Below are 23,166 nucleotides of genomic sequence, written 5' to 3'. Positions count from 1 at the left end.
CTCAGTTAAGTTGTAGGAATTTATTTTAAATAACCTACAGTTGATTAAAAGGGAATTCATGATAAAAATAGAAGATACTTGTTGAGGAAAGGCTGCAGGAAATGGTCTTGCACACACACTACGCTAACAATGCCTCTAAGACTAATGATTATAGCAAAAAAAGGTTTCACATTAAAATTCTGCTTTTTAATTTTTAAAATTTTTTTACACAATTACAAAAGAAAAAAATAAAAGCCCTAAAATCTTGATTATTTTCCTTTTTTTGGACCAATGCTCATTTCCCTCGAAATTTATTGACCTGTGAAACTTCTTTTTACACAATAAAATCTTTCAAGTAAAAGAGGGGAGTGGGGCTTAGAAAAAAAGGGGGGGGAAGGTAAAACAGTCTGACAAACCTAAAAAGTAGATAATTCTTGGAAGTGTACAGAGAGTGTTCAGAACAAAGGGTGATGGGAATGTCATTTGTTTCCAATTTCACTTGTCCTCAAATTCCACACACATCTTTCCATCACACGGCCCCCTCCCCCCCTCCCCAAACCTACACGATCTTTAAGATCATAAAGAAAGAAAACTGTTTAAATATTTTAAAATAATTAAAAAGAAATAAAAATTCACATTTAAAATAGGAACACTCAAGTCAGGAGGCCGATTTCCCATCATGATTTGCTCTGAACAAATGTGGTGGATATTTGTAATTCATGTTCCAATGCCACGACTGTTTCAAGTGACAAATTGAAAAAGATTTGGGTATTTCCATGACTATAGTGACAGCTGTAACAGGTGCGTTGGGTTCCTTAAATTTTGTTTATTTGTTAAATTCTGAAATGGGGCGGGAGGGGGAGGGGAAGGGCAGGGGTTAAGGAGTCCATTTTCTATTAAAATATAGAAGTTATTGCAAAACCCTAACTGTAAAAACGCACCAATATAATTGGATTTTGTATACAGTAGCTAAAGATTCCCACGCTCTCAGTGTGATGGTGAATTTGCCTGGCGGAAGGTTGACAAATCCCCCATCCACTTGCCCTGCCTCAAGAGAAAAACCACACAAACCAGACAGCTAGAATTTGGATCTCTGAAACATTTTTAAATAAGTTGTCCATAGGACAACTGGCTCAGCTCCTTTAAGATATTTCCAGGTTATGCTTTCTGCAAGATGTTGGCTGTTTTATCTGATGCTCACTTGCCCCTTTTTCCTCCCCCTTCCCCAGCATCCAAGGACAAGTAAGGCTCACAGTTTATCAATCTCCCTAAAAACCAGGCTACTCCCTTTTCCCATAAAATTCATCTCAATAAAAACAGGTTAAAACTCATAGTCTTCCTCTGCCATGTCGATAGCCCAGGCAAATTTCTCTCGTTGGGTTTTGTTATAAATCTTCTCTATAGGAATTCCCCACTTCTTACACCTGCAGGAGAGGAGATGCTGTCAGAGTTAGGGATAAAAGGAAGGCCAGAGACCCTGCCCTTGTTGCTATGTGGGGGGACAGGACAGAGGTGAAGGAGTGGGGCGGGCCACCCCAGCACAGCTCAGGCAGGGGCTTACCAAGCAACAGAGATCCTGGGATCCAGATAGTTGAGTTTGGAGGTGCCCAAAGCAATCTGCTTGTTCTCCTCCCTATCTGTAGCCTGAACCTCCAGCTTCATCAGTTGCTCCTCGATCCTCTGCACTGCTTTCTTCTTGCTCTCCACTGTCCTGGGGTGGCAAAGAACAAAGCATTGGATTCCTAATGCCCTGTCAGCACTGTGGGAACCCAGAGGGACTCTGCTCAAGGTAAGCAATGCCACCAGCCACACAGGGCAGCTGTGTCAGCACAGATGGTGACAACAACACACTCAGCACATGCAATTAAGAACTGACGTTTTCCAAGAGGCAGAGCAGGAATCTTAAGCAGCAGTTTTGTTTTAAGGGGTTGGAAGCTACAGCCTGAACTGTTCTGATGCTACACCACTCCCACACCAGCCCATCTATCCCTCAGCAAGTCCTGCTGTGATCCTGCTTCCAGAGCTCCTGTATCTCAGCTCCCCCGTGGCTGCTCTGCAGAGCCCACACGGAGCCCCAGCACATGGTCTGTGCCAAGGGCTTCCAACAGGGAGTGTGGAACTCAGGGAGGTGCCTGTGCAATTAATTAATTAACTGTGAGAGCCCAGGCTCCCCAGGAAGGCAGCAATGCTGCACGCTGGTCCTGGGCAGCAGCAGGGTGGCAGGGGCACTGGCAGGGGCTCAGCTCTGAGGGCTGGGCATGAGTGACCACGACAGGAACCGCAGGTCAGACCACCCCACAGGGGGCCATTTCTCCACGCACAGAATGAAAAGGGCTAAAGAAAGCCTTCCCAAATCACAGGCCAGGAAAGTGGAGTACAAGGTGAAGGGCCCCTTCTGGGAGCATTGCTCAGCCCAGTAACACCAGCCTTACTTTTTAGACTTCTCATCCCTCCGGACCTTGGCATCAGCTTTGGCGCTTTTCAGTTCCCTCCTGGCATCAGCTAATTGCTCCTTCTTGGCATCAATCTAGGAGAGGCAAAACCAGATGGCAGCACTGAGAATGAGCTGCTGACAGCTGTGTCAGTCACCCCTGGGCAGCATGACCCAGAGAGCCAGTTTGTGACCACGTTCAGAATCTACCAGCAGTCAGATCCACTCCTGCAGAGCAATCAGGCCACTGGCCACTGCACAGCCAAGTGTGGTGAGATATCCCCCTCAGAAAACAGGGCCTCACTCATTTCCAAAGACAAGCTGGTGCTGGGAGCTTTCTCACACAGCTACAACCATGCAGGCCGAGGAATTGGCTTGGTCTGGCTTGGCCAACAAACCCCTCCTGGCAGCTTGTCTGCCTTCACTGCATCCCACCACTACCAGCTCTCTGATGGCTACATGGAAGGATGATCCCTGATCCCTCAAGTAGGAATCAGCCCCAAATCCCACACACTGCAAGGTGTTAACGCCTCAGGCAGTTCTACTTCAGTAAGTTTGGGATTCAGGGAGATTCAGCATTTTGCAGCCCCTGTTCAACCACTCCCCTTAAACATCCCCAAGCTCTAGGATCTAGGGTGAAGGCAGCCATGTTAGGTGTTATGGAAGCAGGGGACACTGCAGTGCCAAACCAGAACTCCTTATTGTGAAGGTTATTCTAAAGCCAGACCAGGAACAGACCTAACCCCTTTGGACCTCATGGCCTTCACCAGAAACAATCTGCAAAGGAAGAGGTCAAGTCAGAGGGGCACAATGTACTATGTACCACTGACAGTGGCCTGGGATTCACACAACAGGGGTGGCCGCCCACTCCAGGTTCTTTAGGGAACACAGGTCAGAGCCAGAGACTGCTGCTCTCAAGTTTCAAAGACAGCAGAACACACAGCTACAGGATGAAGGGCAGAAAAAGGGCCTGGTCTTGCTCTTTACAGGTAAAAGACAACTCAGAGAAGCCCCTTCCAGCTCACCGCTCATCTCTGAGCAGGCCCGTATCTGATGCACACCACCAACTCCTGACAGGGCAAAGCAGGCCCTGCTTTCACCCCAAGGGAAAGGAATGCTGACTCCTGAGATGCAGCCCTTGGAGCCCTCAGAGCTGGGCAGAGGGAGGTACCTTGCTCTGCAGGTTCATCATGGACTTCTCGAAGGTTTTGGGCGGAGCTCTCTGGTGGTTACACAGAATGGCCACCGCTCTGTTGGCACGGTTGTAGGAAAGGATCTTTGCTGGGATGTTGTCATCCGCTGTGAAGGACAGGAGAGTGGTGAACAAGTGAGTTCTCCAGGGCGTGGTGCCACAGCCAGTGTCCCACAGCCACTGCAGAACCAACCTTCCCCGCCTATGTCCGGTCTCAACACTGCACTCTAACTACAGTCCCAAGCCTGGCCACGTCCATCCCAGCCCCTAACTCCTTCTGGATGTTCCTCATCACCACTGACTCCACCTCAACTCAACTGAGGGGAAGCACAGCCAGAGCAGGGGACAGCAGGACCACCCTGCCCAGGACTCTGCTGGGCTTCACAACGCAATGTGCCCACTTGGGAAAGCTGCAAAGTGCAAGCAGCACTGCTCACAGGGCTTGTGCATGAGCAGCCAAAAAACATGGGGCTGTTACACATGCACCTGCCTCGCCTGTCATCTACAGCACCTCACAACTAACAGAAAGCAACAGAGTTGGTTAAGGATAGGCATAACCTGGAAAGCACACCCTGATGTGCTCACAAGTCAGTTCTGTTCTGCCCCAGTGCTGAGCTGTTCAGCTACCCTAAAAAACTGTCTGACAGCAGATTTTTGGTCAGACCTCAGCTGCCTGACATTTGCACTGGGAGAACTGTTACAAGGAAGTGGTGAACAGATACACAGCTTGTGGCTCAGCCAAGGAAGCCAGATCTGTATTGCAGGGTAAGATCTGCTCCCCTCACAGCTTCAGGGGCAAGACTTACGATTCGTGAGCTCCTTGAGCTGCTGCTGTAGCGTGATGGAGGCATTGTAAGTACGGAATACCTTGGCTGTCAGTCCCTCCATAAGGTCTTGAAGGTGTTTATTTAAGATACTGGTCTAAAGAAGCAGAAAGGAGATGGCAGTGAGCACTAGGAATGACCACAGCATTTGTGAAACCTCTGGATCCATGGCTGACACAGACGTGCAGCTCATGGCTGAGACCTGGTGTACTCAGACCTGACCACAACAGAATAGCCACAGCATGACTGAAACCACAGCAAAAGTGAACAAAGAACCAACGAGTAATAGATTAGTAACAAGTACCACAAGTGGCCAAAAAGGATTTCTTTGGTGTGGAGGTTTTGGTTTCCAGCAACAATAAACATGCCTGGACCACCACAGTGCTCCCACAGAGCTGAGTGTGCAGACAGGGATGGCATGTGAAAATCTGTCACCTCACACATTCATCGTCTCTGAACTCTGAAAAAACCTCCCCAGGTCAGAGCCAGGTAGGCTCACCAGGACCAAGGCCCATTGCTTTGGGAACCTGTGGGCAATTCAGACACCAGACTGAGGCAGACTCTCACTGCTTTGAGGTGCTCCGGAAGAAAATTTCCACTGAAACGATTTCCGGAACAGAGCAGCTGTTACTGCCTGGTGCAGAGCAAGCCTGGTCAGGATGCTCCACCACCCTCACCATGAACTATGTGCTTACATTGAGGCGGTCAAAGAGGTCATCCTCAGGCTGCTTGTTCTCCATGAACAGCTGAAGATTCTTAAACACCTGCAGGAAAAGAAAACCAGGAATGTCAGGCCCACAGACCCAACAGCACTGGGCAGTACTAAGTTGTATGAAAGCAGGACTGCCAGGGAGCCATTAAACTGCTTTCAGGGAACAGCGATGATGCTTTATGTTACTTTCCAGCAGGCAAAGACCCATCTCTTAATGCAGTGCTTGTGCTGCAGGCCCCTCCTCAGCAACAAGACACCCTCATCATCATTTGGATCAAAATTACAGTCAGGAGACTTAACTGCTCTGGTGTAGTTGCCTAACAGAGAAAGAGACCCCAAAGCTACTGCCTTTTCCTTACTCTCCCATTATTACATGTGCCCAAGAGACCCCTGAGCCATTTCCCATGGATTGAAGCTCCAAGAAACCAACCCTGCTGCATCGTTTCATACAATTTCATCCCAAACATGTCTCACTGGGGTAGGGAGAATAATCAAAGCATCTTTGATTATAACAGAGACCACAAATCCCAGCTCTGCGTCCTCCAATTCTCCAGCTTCTCAACGACACACATTCTTCTACAGACACCCAATATACAAAGATTTCTAGTTCCACAATAATCAACTCCCCATTTTAAGAACTGAAAAAATACCAAGAGATACCAATAAACTTAAACAGAAAAATATGTTTTCTTCTTTACTTGGGGAACCAAGAATTCTAACACACATTAATTTCTACAGCAGCAGTAATTTAATTTTTTTCAGTTGCTTTGCTCCTCAAGGCACCAACATTTATTGCTGGCTGCCATCACAATTACCTCAGTACTATACACAGGGTATCTCAGACCACAGAGTTGTGGGCCAGATGCAAAGCTGTTACACCCACAAAAACATTTTGGATAGGGCCCTCTTGCTGGATAGGGATTGATTCTGAAATGAGGCCAAAATCACAGCAGATTTGAAACGGGTGAATAGCAGAAGTAGAAGAACTGACATGGCATAAGAAGTCTCGGCTGGCAGACAGCCAAGTTCATAGGCCAGAGGTACCACAGTGCACCTTCTCCATAGGCTCTGCAGCAGCCAAGATCAAGATCTACTCTGTGAGGGCTCAGCTCCAACATGACCCAAACCACTGTGACAGAGGAGTCTATTATCAAAGCCCCAGTCAAACTGCTGCTCTGCCAGTGCCAGCAATATTTCACAACCATTTATGCTGTAACTTGTAACATGGGCCTGCAGCTCCACCATCTACAGGTGACAAAACCAACTCTGATGATGAGAATGAGACCCAGGAAGCTTGTCTAACACAGCTGTTACATCAACTCTTCACATTGAGACCACAGGGAAGAGCTGCAAGATGTCTGAACATCTCATCTGCTGGGCTGTGTCACACCACAAGGATGTCACACTAACTGACTTATTTTCTGGCTCAGTATCTGAGTAGTGGTAAAGCAATCTGTTAATGCCATCCAGAGTGTGCTGACCACACCTCTGTGCTATTCAGTCTGTGCATGTGCTTGTGGAGGTGCCTTACCCTCTTCTCCACAGGGACCTTGTTGTAGTATCGGATGGAGTCCTTCCCGAGGAAGTCGAACTCAACCACGTATTCCTGCCCATCCAGCTCAGGATGCAGCTTGATGTGCTCTACTCTCAGAGAGCAGCAGCCCACGGTGTCAGCTGTCTCTCCTTCTTCTTTTTCATTACCAGCTCTCAGGGCAAGCTACATTTATATCAAGACAAGAGAGGTAAGGAATTCAAACCGTCCCCAGAACAAAGAGATGCTGCAAACCTTCAGATACTGGCCTAGAACCAGCAGTGTCCAGAGGAGAATATCTCCTTTTTTTTAAAAAGAGTTTAAGCCAGGATGCTTTACCAACTTTTGCTCATTAAGTAGCTCAAACTGTGAGACAGCTCTGACTAACAGAAATTAATTTCAGAAAGTGTGTCAGTTTTTAAAAATCAAATTGACTTCCATGTGAACTCTACTTGAAACAATTCATACGGTTCAGTTGTTCATCTTCCATGATCCTACCTATTCACTGCACACGAAATACATTTCAAATAGCACACAAGTTACATAAATATTGGCTTGTGTAAATTATCTAAATGCTACACTTGGCTGCATAAAACCACATATTTTAATAGTGCTGGCCGAAACAATTTCTAACTTTTGAAATCTTCAGTGGTCATATGAAACCACAATTATTCACATCGAAGTTCCCTGCTTTACATCAAACCATTTTGAACAAAACCTGTTAATTTAGTTAGTCAAGACACCATATGCTACTAGGGAGCAGCGCTCTGGGAACTGGTTTTATGTTGCTTTAAATGCATCAACACAACTGCAGTTTTCTTTATGCCTTGGTGAAAAAATTAGCATAATTACAAAACCTCACAACTGTGACCTCATACTGAAGAGGTGACAACCCAGCAGAAATTCCCAGCAGGAAAACTGAAGCAGCTGGAGACAAAAGGCCCACACAAACTTCCCACTAATCCAACTGGGTGATTCTGGAACCAGGCTGTGAGTTTTGCCTGAACTAAACAATGCTGCCTGAAATAGCCGTGTTTAGTACAATAGTTCATTGCTCTGGATTCCAGGTAATGGGAAGGAAAAGGAGCCTGCCCTCCAGGAAGTCTCAGGATACCTTAGTAACTGGGCTCAATTCTGCCTTCAAGACAAACACACAGCACGCCCAAGTCTTCTCAGCAGGACAGGGAAGGTGAGAGGAGCCAAGGAAGGAGCCTCACCTTATCAATGAAGTACAGTGCCACAGCCCTCTGCCGTACTTTCATCTCTTTGGATTTCCAGTCTTCTCGGTATTGATTCCGGATTTTATCTACACACTTCTTCAACCTCCGAGCTGTCTCGTACTTCTGCCAGTCCTTCTCACCCTGCAGGGAAGGTGGAACAGAGTCAGCACTACGGAGCAGGCAGAGGACTAGCTCCAATGTGCATCTCAAGGCTTTGCAAGCCGTGCGTGGCAAACAGCCTCGCTGTACAAAAGCACTGAGATGCTGCTGCTGCACAGCTCAGCTTCACACTGTGCTGCCACACAGCTGCAGGTCATTCAGATTTCCATGATATTAAATACTTCCATGGAAGCAACTAGAGAGAGACACAAAAGACACATCTTCCCTGCTCCTCAAAATACAAATGGTTTCCTTCGCTTTATTCAGATGGCACTTATGTTCTTTCAGCTGTGTAATTAAATACCCATAAAAGGCAAAAGCAACATCAACAGTTCATCATCATTATTATATATTCAAGACACAGCAAAAAGAGGGCAGGAATTCACAAGGAATAGAGATATTTTTCCTCCTGTGTTTGTAGGACAAACTCCTTGTTTCCAATCCAGGAAAAAATCTCTCAGAAAAAGACTTCATGAAAGGAGCTTAAATTCTTGCTTTTATGGACTTGATCCACAGACTGGGTATTTGCTCCCACAGCAGGAGTTTATTTTCCTTCAGTCATGAGCTCCTTACCAGTCTTCTCAGCCAGGAGCCTGGCCAGGTTTTTAATTTTACACACAACTAATTAACAACCCATGGTTAGAACTTCACTACAACACCAGGCAGGGGAAGTTAAGGCCAAATGTGTGTGAAATATCCACCAGAGCAAGACTGTTCTTGGATAAATTGCTTCCTTTTAGGTTTACACAGGTTAAAGGATTCCTACTAGAAATGACATGATGCTTTTCAGGAGACCTTTTCCAGATTTCAGCTGCTCTCCTGGGCAGTAACTCTATCCTCTCTTTTCAAGGGGAACAGAAGCACAGAAGCTTCCCTGTGTTTTTCAGCCACTGCAGGATGAAACAGCCAGGTACAGCTTTACCTCCTATCTATCTCCTAACCACGAGCGACATTTCCTTCTTGGAAACACGACCAGGAAGATTGCTTTGTTTTTGCTTTTTTAACCAGATCTTTACCTTAATTCTTGAGCTAGGGTTCAACATGATGTATTTGATAGAGCCTTGGATGTTCTCAGTCCATGACACCAGCCAGGTCACCTTGTTATCATGCCGAACCTCCTTCCATTTGTGTCCTGGTGGAGGGGCAGGGATTTTGGAATCCCTACAAAGAATTAAAAAACAGAGGATAAAAGCTAGCAAAAGAAAATCCCAGCAGCATCAAAACAGAGAAGGTAATAAACAGCATTACACAAAGAAAGTGCAGGGAAAGGAACAGAGGCAACAGAAGTGCATTATCTCCACAAGCAGGAAACCAAGTAAATAAAATTGAACAAAGATCAGGAATGTAACTGCTACTAAAATATACCTGCTGAAGAATTATACTGTAATTGCCAGGACCAGTTTTGATTGGTGTACACTGTATGTAATAGTGTGGACACTTACAAGGACTAGAGAGAGTGAAGAAAAGCCCACCAAACATTAGCCTTCAACATCACAGAAGACAAGGTAGGGCAACCTATGAATAAGAAAATTATTTTCTGGAAATACTAGCAGGAAAGGCAGTTGAGGCAGATGTAGGCTGTAGGCGTGAAGAAGAAAATAGGCTGAAAAAGCTCTACATGAAACCATGATTGCCTTGCTCAGTCTTTGCTTGCATGACTCAGTTTCTTATCCGTATGAGAACAAGATAAGCTGCATCCCTAATTCTACATGTCTGAGTATCAACTCATAGAGGGCTTTAAAAAATGAGCTCTAGGAAGCAAAGGCAAGGCGTGAAGCATGCAGTGCTCACTTGCTGCAGTTTATGATGATGTCTTCGGGCATGATGCGCCTCTTCAACATCCCCATTTTGGGATGGTTCCCACGACCTCGGAAGAGACCTGGGGGCTCAATCTTAAAGTTGGCAATCCTCTCCTTGTGGTTGTCCATCACACAGTAACCATACTCCTTCAATAGCCGCTCGTTCTCCTCTTTGATTTTCTAGGAAAGCCAAAAGCAAGGATGATGTGGCACAAGCAGCACCACACGCTCCTTTATACGCCAAGACTTGAAAAATTTTTACATTTGTGCCACACTAATGCTGAAGACCCAACGAAAATCCAGATCCCCACCATGGCAATATCAGATGGCCAGAAAAGCACTCATAAAATGCACACAGCATAAACTGGAAAAAGGGAAAAAATGTGTGAAAACTCTCTGAAAAGTTGTATTTGAGGGAAACAGATCAGTGCTGGGGAAAGCAGCTGCAATTTTGCCACAATAGAGGGATGTATCTCTATCCATATATCTCAGCTTTAAGAGTACCCCCAGCACAATATTGCTACTTTCTATTTTATACTGAGCATTTGACATCCACTGGACTTCCTATCTTGTTGTTTATGTATAAAAATTTTGTTTATAAAAGACTGCTGTGTTGGAACTCAGCATCAGAAAGCAGGCAGAGGAATGTCTCCAGGCTGCTGCATGTCAAGCCTGTGTCAGCAAATGGTTTCACAAGCAGAACACAGTCTTCTAAGAAAGAATGTGCTGAGATTTCACTGCATACTTCTGTGCCTGAACTCTAATTATATAGCATGAAAAATAAAAACACTGCAGCTCAAAATAAAACATCTGACCCACAGACAGCAGTGCTGCACCAGCTATGAAACAGAAAAAGCCACTTCTGCTCCATTTTAAGAGCTAGCATGGACAGGAACTGAAGGGCTCACCCACATTTATCAAACAGAAACAGCAGGAAGACAAGGGCTCTCCATTTTGATGGGATCCCTCTGATTCCAAAGGCTGTAATTCCAAACTGCCAGGCCCTTCATTCAAAGGACAACTACTAGAGTATTGAAGAAGATCAAGCTGAGAACTTGGGGAAAGTTTCCACCTTCCAACATTCATTGCAGTTAATTTAATTCTTAACCTATGACACATGTAGCCATGCTGCTGGATAATAAAATTAATTTTTATTCAAAAACCAGCATTACTTGATTTTTAAGATTTCTTCTCTTATTTTATTCACTAATGGCATTGCTGTATCCTTTCTACCACCCTGATCTAAGCCATTCTTAGCTGACTATCCACTGCTCATTATTTCCCAGGGACCAACGAGCCCAGAGGCAGCACCTTGGATTCTCCTTATTGACTTAAGCAGTTACTTAACTTTACTTAAGCAGTTACTTACTTAACTTTCTTTCCCTAAGCAGGATCAGCCCTATCAATATCATTTCAAGTCAGGGTGAAGATTTAGCTGTAAACACAGTGCTCTGCCCTACCTGAGCTGCACAGTTCACATGAAAGCAATAATCTGGAAGCTGGTGAAAAACACTGACGTATGCACAGCAAGGGGAATGATTGCACAAAGATGTTTACAACCATGAAGCCTCCCAGAATTCCCACTGGTACCTGTTTCTCCTCCTTGGACATCTGTTTCCTAGCTTCCGACTGAGCTTTGAAATACTGGCTCATGTGGGTGAAGTCACACTTGCTGAGGTTGGTGATAGTGCTCTTCTCTTCAGAGGTCATTTCCTTGCAGAGGGAAAGCAGTGCTTTAAGTTTACACACACACACGAAGTTTTCATGCATAGCAGAGCTTACCCTACTCCAGGCAGCCTAAACAGGAACAACAGGCAGGTTCTCACAGTAACCCCCCCAGGAATCCCCAAACTCTTGCACAGGCTCACTCCAGCTGAGGTCAAAGAGGAAAGGACAAGCAGCAGATCCTATGGAGCATTGGCCTTGCAGGGTTCTGATGTCCCCAGGCACTGGGCAATGCTGCACCACTTTCCAAAGACCTCCCACATCCTGACTGGGACTGCTGAGGGAGGGGGAGAAAATCCCAGAAATATATCCAGGAAAACTGCACCAAAGTTATCTAAAGGCCTGCTGTTATGGCTGATGACTGAAGTGAACATCTCTGGTTTAGTTCTTTAAAAGGGGTTTCCTTGTAGCAAATCTGGCTCTTACAGAAGGCATTAACAGGCAAGTCAGCTACACCCCATGGTGCTGCAACAGAGGAACCTGACTTTGTTGGTTTAGAAAGGCATTTATGGTAGGGTCCTTCCTGGTGAAACTACAGGATAAATGGGAAACTTCACAGCTACAGTCTGAGGCAGCTTTTAGTTGCCTCAAGCCAACTTTTGTGTGCATGGAACAGCAGCCCCTTTTTTCTGGTCAGTGCTGAGGAGACACTGGCCTTGTCCACAGTCACTGCAGCCCAGGACTATGTGCATACCTTTCTCCAGTCCTTGAAGAAGTTTTTCCTGAAGATCTCCTTTGTAGTGTACTCGTGATCAAGCATTTTTGCAAAGAATGTGGCAACTTCTTCTGCTTTGGTACTCAGCTTCATGACTTTACCTACAAAGAAAGGTTTTCTTCTTAAAGAAAATGGTAAACAGGAATCAAAGTCATAAAGAAAACACAGTAACTACCCTAAAGGATTATATTTTTACTACAGAGAAGTTTGTCTTAAAATGTTACATAATACAGTAACTTGAATGGACAAAGGAAACAGAGGAGCACAATTGCTTGACTTCCACCACAAACATTTTGAAAAAAAATTTCCTCTGGAATCTAAACATTAAAAAAAGCAACAGCAATTTGATGTGAGGCAGGTCTGGGCTGCAGGGCAGGAAGGGAAAAAGGCCTGCTGCAGGAAACCCTCTGCTGAGCCACCCCCGTGCTGGGCGTGCTCCTGGGGAGACACTGCTGTTTGATGTCAAAAAGGCAGGGATTTTATTAAATTTCATATTCCAGCACTCAGACATGTGGGAAATACAGTCCCTGCATTCCTTTTCAATGCACAGACGGACTCCACCTTGGAACAGCCCTTCCAGCCTTTAGCTACTCGTAGGCAGGAAGAGCCCTTCCTCTGGATACTCTACAAATAGGCTGGAAAGAGATGCCAAATATTGAACTCTCCCACATTGCAAGGAAACGTGTCAGGGTTCTGCTAATTGTTCCCTCTGCTGTGGGAATGCACTCCTGCATCTCCAAAGCAGGCTCAAAAGGGAGTCATTTTTAAGAAAGACTGAGCTGTCAGTGAATGGAGGGGTCACATTCCAGCTTCTCTGCATGACTGCAGCACAAAGTGGAATTGCTGCAAGGGGAGACTGAAGCACAAGGGAAAGAGGCTGCTGCTGCATCGAGGCTGTGCATTCAACATCTAACACCCCTATCGAGCATTTTTTGGTCCTGACTGCATTCCTGATGAAATGTGGGGTGCCAGTGATCCCTCTGAAGGATTCTGCACCCAGCTCACATCTCCAGCTAGTTTAGTTGCAAGAAATATTTAAAGTTCCAATGCTTGGCCGTCAATACCTGGGGATTTTTAGCAACCATTTTACTGCACACAAGTGAACACAAGAAACTGTTCCATCTGTGCTCTTGGAAAAAAAAAATACCGTGCTTTGGGTTTACTACATATTTTCAAAAGTTGCATCATCTCTAAAATTAAAGCATGGGATTCAGCTATAAAACCTTAAGATCTATAAAGCCTTGTAAAACAGGACTTAGCAAAACGTCCTCCCAATGATCTGAGAATATTCCACAATTAAACTAAACCAACAGTAACTCTGCCAATTTTTAAGCTGTAACCTAAAATACAGCATTTGTTTGCTTATAACAGGAAATGGGGGAAGGGAGAGACAGCAAGGGAAACTGTTTTTCCAGGCTGCAATTTTAGCTTGACAGAGGCTATCGAGTTAGTAACATGTTATGGGGCTAAAATGTCTGATATTTTCCCCAGCTAGCTGAAGGCTCAGTTACCTTTATCTAATCACTTTAGAATATATTTCACTGGAAACAATTTCCTTTTTCTTTCACAAAGGTTTGAAAAGGCTCTCAGTGACAGAGCTGGTAAAGAAAGGATTTATTGCAGAGGCACGAATATTAGTTACCTGATTTAACACTGAAAAACAGAGAGCAACTAGGGGGCATAACAAGCAGAAGAAACCCCATGGCCACAACTGCAACTGCCACCACCTACACTCTTACCTTGCTCCATCTACAGAAAAATGTGCAAGTCAGAGCCACCTCTGGCCTATGAGCAGTGACTGGTTAACCCCCCAGGCACTGAAAAAGGATGGCTTTGGCATTTCAAGCTCCTTCCCTGAGTTGGTATCACAGGCACTTCCAAGAGCCCCAGCAGTTTTTATGTGAGATGAAAGCAGGCAGTGAATCCCTAGGCCAGGGACAGATTCCTCCGGTGTGAGCCGGCTGCTGGCCAGCCACAGCCTCATTACTGGGCTCTACAAATCACCCTGGGATAATCTTGAAATGAGACAATGCCTTGTGAGCACAGACAGAGGCTCTCAGCAGCTGCTGTGTAAATCAGACATCTGATTTTTTGCCTAGTTTCTCAAAGAAGACTTATGGGATGTCTTTATTTGCCAGACCTCCTCCCTGCCCAGCCCATGACTGTTGAGCTTATTGATGAATTTCTGTGATGACAGAGGCAGAGGTTGCAGAAATCCCTGCAGAGGCTCTGTGAAATAGGGCTGGAGAGACGAGGAGCTTACTGCTGTCTGCACCAAGGGATAGCACAGTGCAATCTGCCCCTCCCCTTCTCTAGACAACAGGAGAGATCATGCATTTTTCACTACAGGAAAACAATTTCCAACTTTGTATCAGTTCTTATCAAACCCCAAGAAAAAAGGCTGCAGACATCCTTGATCGCTGTGCTACTTGCTTGGAGATGGCCTTTAACAGGCTACAGCATATTTATTTCACTACTTTGCTGCTGAAAATGTAATGCCACCTATTCCTCAGTATTTCAAAACACTGTGTCATGTCACATGAAAACAGCACGTTGCTCCTGGAAGAGTTCCATGTGCAGATGTCCCCATCACCAAAAATTACATTTTCATCCATTCAAATACCTCCCACTTAATTCAATCCTGGGTTAATTTGATCCTTCATTTAACATGATCACAGAAAGGAAACACACAGGTCATCAAGTCCAGGCTCCAACAGGCATCACATCATATAATCCCTTCCACATGAGCCTCTACCAGCCAGGCAGCCCAGGATACTTGAATCCCACACCAATTAGTTCTACTACAGGCAGTGGTCAGGGAATAGGACCATGACTTACATGAGAGGGATGTATCCTTGAGACCAGGGTCATTCCAGTCATTTCTACAAGATCCTAATCATCAGTACCCAAATTCAATTGTCTTTTATTTCGCTCACACCACCAAATGATGATGAATTTCACCATGGATGATGGAAGTTGCAGCTCTTGAGGTTAAAGAAAACAAGAGCAAGCCTAAAGGTGACCAGTGATGAGGCAACTACAATTACATACTCCACTGGTCACTGCTACTCTGAGGCATCAGACACCCTCATTCTGCTAAGGAACCCGAGAGATTCACCTCCATAAGGAACTGAGAGCAGGTTCCCCCGTGTCACTTCAGTGAGCAGAATTCAGCAGGCTCAGGTAAATTCCTTTCCTTCCACAGGCCTCACTTTGCTGCTGAGGAGCTGATTTAAGTGAACCACTAAAACACAGCCACCTCCTCAGCTCTTCAGTGCCCAGAAGAACACTGCAATACCCTGAGATGTTTATTTCTCTTCCTAGCAAGTAGAAACACAGATTAACTCACCATCATAATAAAACTTGACATTTTCAGGCAGAGGTTCATATGGTGGAGCAAATACAGGACCTTTGTGCTCTAGGAACTTCCATTTGATGCCTTCAGGGTAGCGCTCTTCTTCCCACCTTCAAGAGAGAAATATGAACCAATACAATTTTAAGCTCCCAATCTTCATTTTATTACTGTGTGGGTATGAGAGCATGCTAAACCAGCAAGAAATCACCGCTTTGTCAGGTACAGACCAACAACAAATACTCAATGTACTATCACCATTTAATTCCTTTTTTCCCTTCTTTTTCTTTTTCCAAAAGCACAGTCATAACCACGAGCAGAACACTCTGGGCTGCAGATTATCTGATGCCATCCTATTCCTCACCTCTCATGTGCTCCTCTTTTCACAAAATCACACAGCTGAAATTGCTAAGATCTTAAGAAAATAAGACTTGGACCCTGTAAACCAGCTAGGATCATGCCAAATTAGTTTCAGCTGTGATCTAACATCAGGTCCAGGATGCCTGCTCAGCAAAGTCAAACAATTGTGGTGTATTATGCAGCTGCTTTCAGATGTGGACAATATGCCATTAAGGGCAGAGATAAAGAAACAGATGTTCATTTATGACCTAAACCTGCTTGGACAAGAAAGACTAAAACCTGCTCTGTCATTTTAAATTCATTCCAATTCTCTGGGTAAGAAAAGCATAGTTGAAGAAAAACAGAGCAGCCCAGAAAAATGCATGTTTGCCTTAAAGACACTCTATCAAGAATGCTCTATAAAAATGTTTTGCAAGTGATGCATTTGGTATCACAACACAGCAAGGCAGGCGCCACCAATCCCACATTCCAAGGGTACAGGGTCAGCAATTCATCTGCAGAGAAAAGGGTCCTGCCAGGCCAGGATACTCCCCCCAGTTCCCAGTGCCAGGCCACTGATTCCACACTCCTCCCCTCCAAGCTCCTTTCATGATTACCACGACATTACTGCTACACGCTGCTGGCACAGGATTCCCTGCTGGGAAAGGCTATTTCACCTTAGTGATCAATCACCTGCAAGACCATTAACCTGTCACAGCACTCAGTCTCTGAATTGCCCAGACAACTTTGTTGAGCAGCCATGACAATAAAAAAAAGGGGTTTAAGCTTCTGTCTGGTGTCAGCTCTAAGGAGCAGCATTCCCATTCCAGGTGCCACAGCAGCTGAGGACTGCCTGCATCTCAGGAGCTGTGATGTACTGACTGATTGCTTCATCTCTATCAAGATAGAAGTCACAGCATGGAAGATAAACACTGTACAGAGACAAGAGTTTCTGCTAGAAGACACTCAAAATGCTTCACTCGTGTCTGTACATCAACAATTTAGGAACAGCAGCAACACAGCAGCTGGCTGGAGTTTGAAAGGCACCATCTTCGACCACACCACTGGACCTGATGAGTTCTCATGAGATTCAACAGCTTTAACAGCAAAGTACCCAAACCCAGCTATCAGTATGGAACTGCATGTCAGACTTCAGTCCCTGGCTGAAAAGAAGGCTTGAGTAAACCATGTTGATATAAGAAACCAATATTGACACAGATTCCAAATATTTACATTCCTAATGATTGTTGTGTTTTGTTTTGTTTTTCTTTTATTAATTAGAAGCTAGACATATAAATATTTTGTCAAACACAGGCCTAGGTTCTTCCACCCAGAAGCTCTATTCAGCAAAATAAATCTAAACCACTCTCAGCCAGAATAAGCTTCTCTCTCACAATGACCAATTTTATTCCAGTAAGAACAAAATAAGGGCATCATTCACAGTAGTTACTGCTTTTCAGGACAGGTTTGTCATTCTTGTTTTTTTTTTTTTTTAATTTATTCCTCTGGTGTTTACTTGGTGAAAAATTCAGTGCCTCTATCCCTTCCTGTTCTTTTACAAAGGACACATGTAGAAGCAGTATTAGAAAGGCAGCAGTTTAAATAGATAGCAGAAGGGCATTGCGCCTTCTGGGAAGGCTGCAAGGAAACATGGGATTCATAGGGTAGTTTCTGAGCTCAAAACTACCAGAAAGTGTGTCCCAAAAAGACCACAAACCATCCCCAATCCCACCTCCACCTTCCTAAATATCATACATAAGCATTAAGACAAAAGATAAAAGTGAGTCTCCCGAGTCTAGCTCATTTTTCATCCTCATTTAGTTTCAAACAGGAAAAGCATTACAGCACCACTGCCCTTGGCAGTTTCTGGTTCTAAGGCAATGTTGTACACAGGATTTTGTGGGAGAATGCTGCCTATTAGGAAAGCTGCCTCACTGATTCCAGCAACAACTCATCAGTCACATAGGCTTCTTAATTAAATCCCACATCAAACTTGTCTAAATATGCCAGGGTAGCTCAGGAAGGAAAAGTTGGAGAAGATCTTTCAAGTGGAATGAAAAGAGAGAACATTCTTGGGAAAAAAAAAAAAGCCCAGAACATACCTCAGGGATATGTTATTTCAAGGAAATGAACTTGCTGTAACACAAGGTGGGAGAAGTGCTCCTAAGGTGCACTTCTGGATCACACTCTTCACACCCTGACAGGGCCTGAAAATGACCTCTGCAGGAGCTCCACCCGCTGATGAATGAGGCCAGGGCCTTGGGGATGGCTGCAGCAAGCATTCACACAAGTGAGGATGAAAACGCTCAAGGCAGCAAGCACTTGAGGAAGCAGCCAAAAAAAGGTATCAGACGCTCAGAAAATTGACTCAGATGGAACATAAAATGCCCTTAAGAGAAACAAGTGAAGTGCAGATGAAACCTTGTCCAGCAGAGACACGCTATACAAAGCTGCAGATGGATGACAGGAACATCAGCAGAAGGATGCAGCTACCTCATGCCAAATTCTGCAAAACATGCTTTCCAAGGCACTTTTCCTCAGCAGTAAGCACAAACTGCAGGGCTTATCACCACTACAGGGGCCTGTGCTGCCCAGCTAAGGGAGGGGAGAGCAGCACAGCTTTCCAGTAAAGGTCTGCTGTTCAAGGATACAGCTCACAATAGAAGGGAGCTGGGATAACAGAATATTGTTAGACAGAACCAGTAAGGGGAGCTGAGAAAAAGCCAAAAAGACAACAGATTGTTAAGGCTAAAAATGACCTTCTGTAGTATCCTATTGCTTTGTGTCCCTGTGGTTTGGTAATGTTACAGCACATCAAATACGCTGTCAAAGGATTTGAGAAAAAAGTGGATTGCGCAGGAGAAAGGGAAGTTTTGGGGAGAGGATGGAAATCCAGGTTTCTAAGGGAGTATATTCAAGTATGAAAAAGATTTGCAAGTGCTGATGTTCTGAGGAAGTTGTGACAGTTAAAGAGAAATATGTAAAGACTACAAACACTACAAAAGATTTTTTTCTTTTTAAGAATTAATCAGTAATAGTGAAAATAAAGGAATAAAGGATTGAACCTGAAAGGATTGAAGACGACTGCAAGGACTTTCCCCAACTCTACAGATCTATTAAAAACAGCCAAATGATCTGAGAAAAGATCAAGGAAACGTCCCTGAAAGGTCATAAAAATACATTATAGGTGGGCAGAAAACTCACATGCTTTCAAGAAGTACATATGCAGCAAAATGAGGGAAGTACTAAGGCCAAAACTTCAAAACACACAAATGGTAGCTCCCTCAAATCTAGAAATAACAGCTTAAATTACTATGGAGGGTTAAAAAAAATCCAGCAGGTTTCTTACACAGAGCACTACTGATGTATCACAGGTTTGTCTTCCAAATGAACCACAAAGGTCAGACTTATTTTAAAAAGGTTCTAAAAAATTTAAGAGTGGGTGAAAGTACAACTTCAGTGATGTTACTTAAAGATCCTGGGCAAGACAGAAAGAAAGTTTCATTTAAAACTCATTTTCAGAAGTCATTTGTTGAACAGGCTGAGCTAACTGGTCACTTGATCAAGTTTCATTTTTGTGCCAGAGGCAGGAGCAGTTTTGAGAGGCACAGCCGACACCCACTCATGCTGTACCTCTATGGAACACAGACAAGTTCTACTAGAATACTGCTTAACACATCTGCACACATTAATATATTCCTTAATCCCCTTGCCCCTATTAATATATTCCTGCTGATAGCCCCAAGCCTACAAGCTTTCGTACTGCTCTGAAGAGTGTCAGCACAGAGCAGCTTCTGGGCACAAGAATATTGGGATCTGATCATTATAGGCAGCCTCTACATGACACAGACAGGGAAAAGAAACCCAACCACCCAGACAACTCCACAAAACACTTATTTCCTGTTTCAGGGATATCACTTCTACTTCAGAGGATGAACACAGTGAATGAGATATTTATTTAGAGCTTACCAGAAAGTAAGCCAATTATTCAGAACAAATCCTCATGAATCAACAGAAGAGAAAGCCAGATGTGCTTATTCAGCCAGCATGGGAGGTACAGGCAAGTCCAGGTGCAGATGGGAGCCTACAGCACTGACTATATATAGTTACCATTTCCATTTTTGCTCCTCTTCTTTTTTCGGCTTCTTTCTTTTGTCTGCTTCAGGGACTTTCTTATCTTTGTTCTTGACTTTCTTTGCTTTGCTGTCCTGCAAAATGAGTAAGATCCTGTTAGAACAAGCTACTGTATTTCTCCCCTCCCCTGAAAAGATGTGTTAAAACTAAAAGACTCTCTCTTGGGGTATATAAGAGCTGAACTCCTGTGGCTTCACCACATAAATGTGCTCTTAGATCATCCCATTAAGTCAAAGTCTGCTGATGGTCCCACTCAAGTTTTCAGGCAAATTCTTTTACTTTACACTGGGGACATGCTAAATGCACACAGCCAGTTATCACCTGATAGGGGGCAAGTCTGGGCCATGGGAAGGGAATTGCTGTGTTACAGAACTTCCTCCCTGGCCTGCACTGGTACGTCTGGTCTGGCAAATGCTGCAGAGCACAACCACCGTAGTCAGATGGCTTTTGGGATTGTCCTGGTGCATGCTCAGTGTAGAGACACTTCCTCTGAAGGGATGAATTAACCCTATTGCCCAGAGGTGCTGCAACATGTGTCTCACAAGGCTGTCTTTGTGTAGTTTGTTAGTCTCAAATTATGGCTAACCTTTTCCAAGTCCCTCTCCAAAGAAATTTCCACCTAGGCTCCATCGAAATGCTTTAAGCTTCCTTCTAGCATCTAATCTCTTTTCCATCTCCCCTGCCTCTGAACCCTGCCACATCATCTGTGCAATTACCACATGTTGTGAGCAAGGCTACCCTGCCCCCTGCCAGCTCCTTAACAGGAGGACTGTGAATTGCCTGGAACAGCCTGGAAGCTCATGTCCTGGAGGCATCTTCTTCACCCATTGTTTTAAGGGTTGGAAAGAAAGTTTCCCTGACTTTTTACAAATTACAGTTCAGATAAGTTAATATCTGCACCCTAAGTGGGGATCTGCCACATGCAGCACTGTTCCAGACAAAATCAGATTCCCCCTGCTCTGCATAATCCCACACCAAATAGCCTGGCTCTTCTTTATGATAAAAATAAACTCATCTGTCACATTACCTCTTCTTCCTCTTGTTTCCTTTTCTTTGCTTTCTTGATGTCTTCTGTTTTGATTTTCTTGGGTTTGTAGTCAGCACTAAGAACAAAAAGACTTGCTGATGAAATTGATCCATTTTCCAGTACAAATAAAGAGAAGTCATAGACATATAAAGTTTATGTGCACAAGCTTGCAGCATAGCTGTCATTTTTAATTTCTAAAGAATATAATTTATACCCTGCTCTTTCAGAAGACTCAATAATCCCAATCCAGCACAACAGCCTACAAAACCTACAAGATGTTATTATCAATACCTCTCCACAAGTTTCACTGCTGAAACAAACATCTTCTTCAATGAAGAATCGATTCAAAAGCATTAGCAGCCATGCAGTGATTCCATGGCATGGGATAAATCAGTATAACATTATTGGCATGTTCTATCCCAACTCTCTTCCCAGTCATCAGTCTGGGATCTTGCCCACAAGACTCACTCTCTGCACCCCCCACTAGTTCAAACAGTAGCGAAATTGAGTGCTGGCAAATTACACAAACAACCTCATTTCCAGTGAGGTTGGAAAAGACCTCTGAGATCATCCAGTGCATCCTATGACTCAACACCACCTTGTCAGCCAGACCACGACACTGAGTGCCACACCTCCAGGGACAGTGACTCCACCACCACCTCCCTGAGCGGCCCATTCCATGTCTAATCACCCTTTCTGTGAAGAAATTCCTCCTAATGGCCAACCTAAACCTCCCCTGGTGCAGCTTAAAGACCATGTCCTTTTGTCCTACCCCTTGTTCCAGGGGAGCAGAGCCTGACCCCACCTGGCTGCACCCTCCTGCCAGGGAGTTCTGGAGAGTGGTAAGGTCACCCCTGAGCTTGCTCTTCTCCAGGAGCCCCCCAGCCACTCCTCATTGGACTTGTGCTCCAGACCTTTCCTGAGCTCCACTGCCTTCTTCTGGACTTCCTCCCACACCTTGATGTCCTTCCTGAATTGAGGGGCCCAGAACTCGAGGTGCCCCTCACCAGTGCCCAGTAAAGGGGCAGAATCACCTCCCTGGTCCTGCTGGCCACACTATTCCTGATACAGGCCATGTGCCATTGGCCTTCTTGGACCTGGGCTCATGTTCAGCTGCTGTTGACCACCATCCCCAGGGCCTTTTCTGCCGGGCACTTTCCAGCAACTCTGCCCCCACAACCCTCTGCAGCACCGCAGAGGGTTGTGGTCAAAGTGTCAGAACTGGCACTTAGCCTTGTTGAAGATGAATGCTGGTGGTCTCAGCCCACTGATGCCCAGGACAGCCTCCAACCGCCACATCTCCCACCTGCCCTTCTGTTTGTGAACAGCAGGTCCAGCAGGGAGGGTACTACCCCTGTAAGGCCACAGCCGTCCTTACCAGCTGAGACAGAAAGGTCTTTTCCACACACTCCAGGAACCTCCCAGCCTGCCTCCTCTCTGCTGTGTTGAGTTTCCAGTAGGTATCCAGCAGGTTAAAGTCTCCCACAAGAACAAGGGCTGGCAGTGGTGAAACACCAGCCAGCTGCTCATAGCATTGTTCATCCACCTCTTCATGCTGGTTGGGTGGTCTGGAACAAGGCTCCCAGCAGGATTATCTGCCCTACCAGCCTTCCCCTTGATACTCATCCATAGGCACTCAACCTTACTGTCACTATTCTTGAGCTCTATGCAGACAGAACACTCCCTAACGTTCAGGAACACCCCAATTCCTAATCTTTCCACTGCAGATGTGAGAGGGGAAGTCATACAAACCTAGCAGAAGGCAGCAAGTGATTACACAAAAGAAAAGATGTCCCACCCATGTCTCTTGGAAATGAGACCTGTAGGGATGGAGTGTCACCATGGTGAAACCCTTCCAAGCCTTTAAGTCCTGCCTGCTAATAAGGACAAACTACGTGAAGAGCTGGACAGGCACAGCGGCAGATCCCAGCGAGGTGGAACTGAGCTTGGATTTCAGTGGGTTCCTGTGTCAGGAAAACATCATGGGTGCTTCTCTTGGAGACAACAACCCTCAGCATAACTTAAGA

At 45.0% G+C, this 23,166-nt stretch overlaps 1 protein-coding gene across 2 annotated transcripts in view; it reads right to left on the bottom strand.

The window, feature by feature from the left end:
* TOP1 (DNA topoisomerase I) overlaps positions 1–23,166 on the bottom strand; it is a 66,074-nt gene continuing 42,908 nt past the window's right edge. The window contains exons 1-16 of one of the 2 annotated variants that reach the window (XM_038158679.1): positions 22,518–22,912; positions 21,140–21,215; positions 20,089–20,186; positions 15,637–15,752; positions 12,267–12,388; positions 11,438–11,560; positions 9,840–10,027; positions 9,065–9,209; positions 7,887–8,030; positions 6,670–6,855; positions 5,122–5,190; positions 4,409–4,523; positions 3,582–3,709; positions 2,412–2,506; positions 1,541–1,690; positions 1–1,403 (exon numbers count right to left, since the gene is read on the bottom strand). In XM_038158679.1, coding sequence (XP_038014607.1) covers positions 1,301–1,403; positions 1,541–1,690; positions 2,412–2,506; positions 3,582–3,709; positions 4,409–4,523; positions 5,122–5,190; positions 6,670–6,855; positions 7,887–8,030; positions 9,065–9,209; positions 9,840–10,027; positions 11,438–11,560; positions 12,267–12,388; positions 15,637–15,752; positions 20,089–20,186; positions 21,140–21,215; positions 22,518–22,885 — 2,226 coding nt within the window. In that variant the 5' untranslated portion in view covers positions 22,886–22,912 and the 3' untranslated portion in view covers positions 1–1,300. Of the gene's footprint in view, positions 1,404–1,540; positions 1,691–2,411; positions 2,507–3,581; positions 3,710–4,408; positions 4,524–5,121; positions 5,191–6,669; positions 6,856–7,886; positions 8,031–9,064; positions 9,210–9,839; positions 10,028–11,437; positions 11,561–12,266; positions 12,389–15,636; positions 15,753–20,088; positions 20,187–21,139; positions 21,216–22,517; positions 22,913–23,166 lie in introns of those variants that run through there. The other variant, XM_038158678.1, reaches the window with a different exon arrangement.

Source organism: Motacilla alba, chromosome 20, assembly GCF_015832195.1.
Source record: "Motacilla alba alba isolate MOTALB_02 chromosome 20, Motacilla_alba_V1.0_pri, whole genome shotgun sequence".
Classification (NCBI taxonomy): domain Eukaryota; kingdom Metazoa; phylum Chordata; class Aves; order Passeriformes; family Motacillidae; genus Motacilla; species Motacilla alba.
The sequence above is the reverse complement of the archived record's forward strand: the minus strand, read 5'-3'. Positions and strand labels throughout refer to the sequence as shown.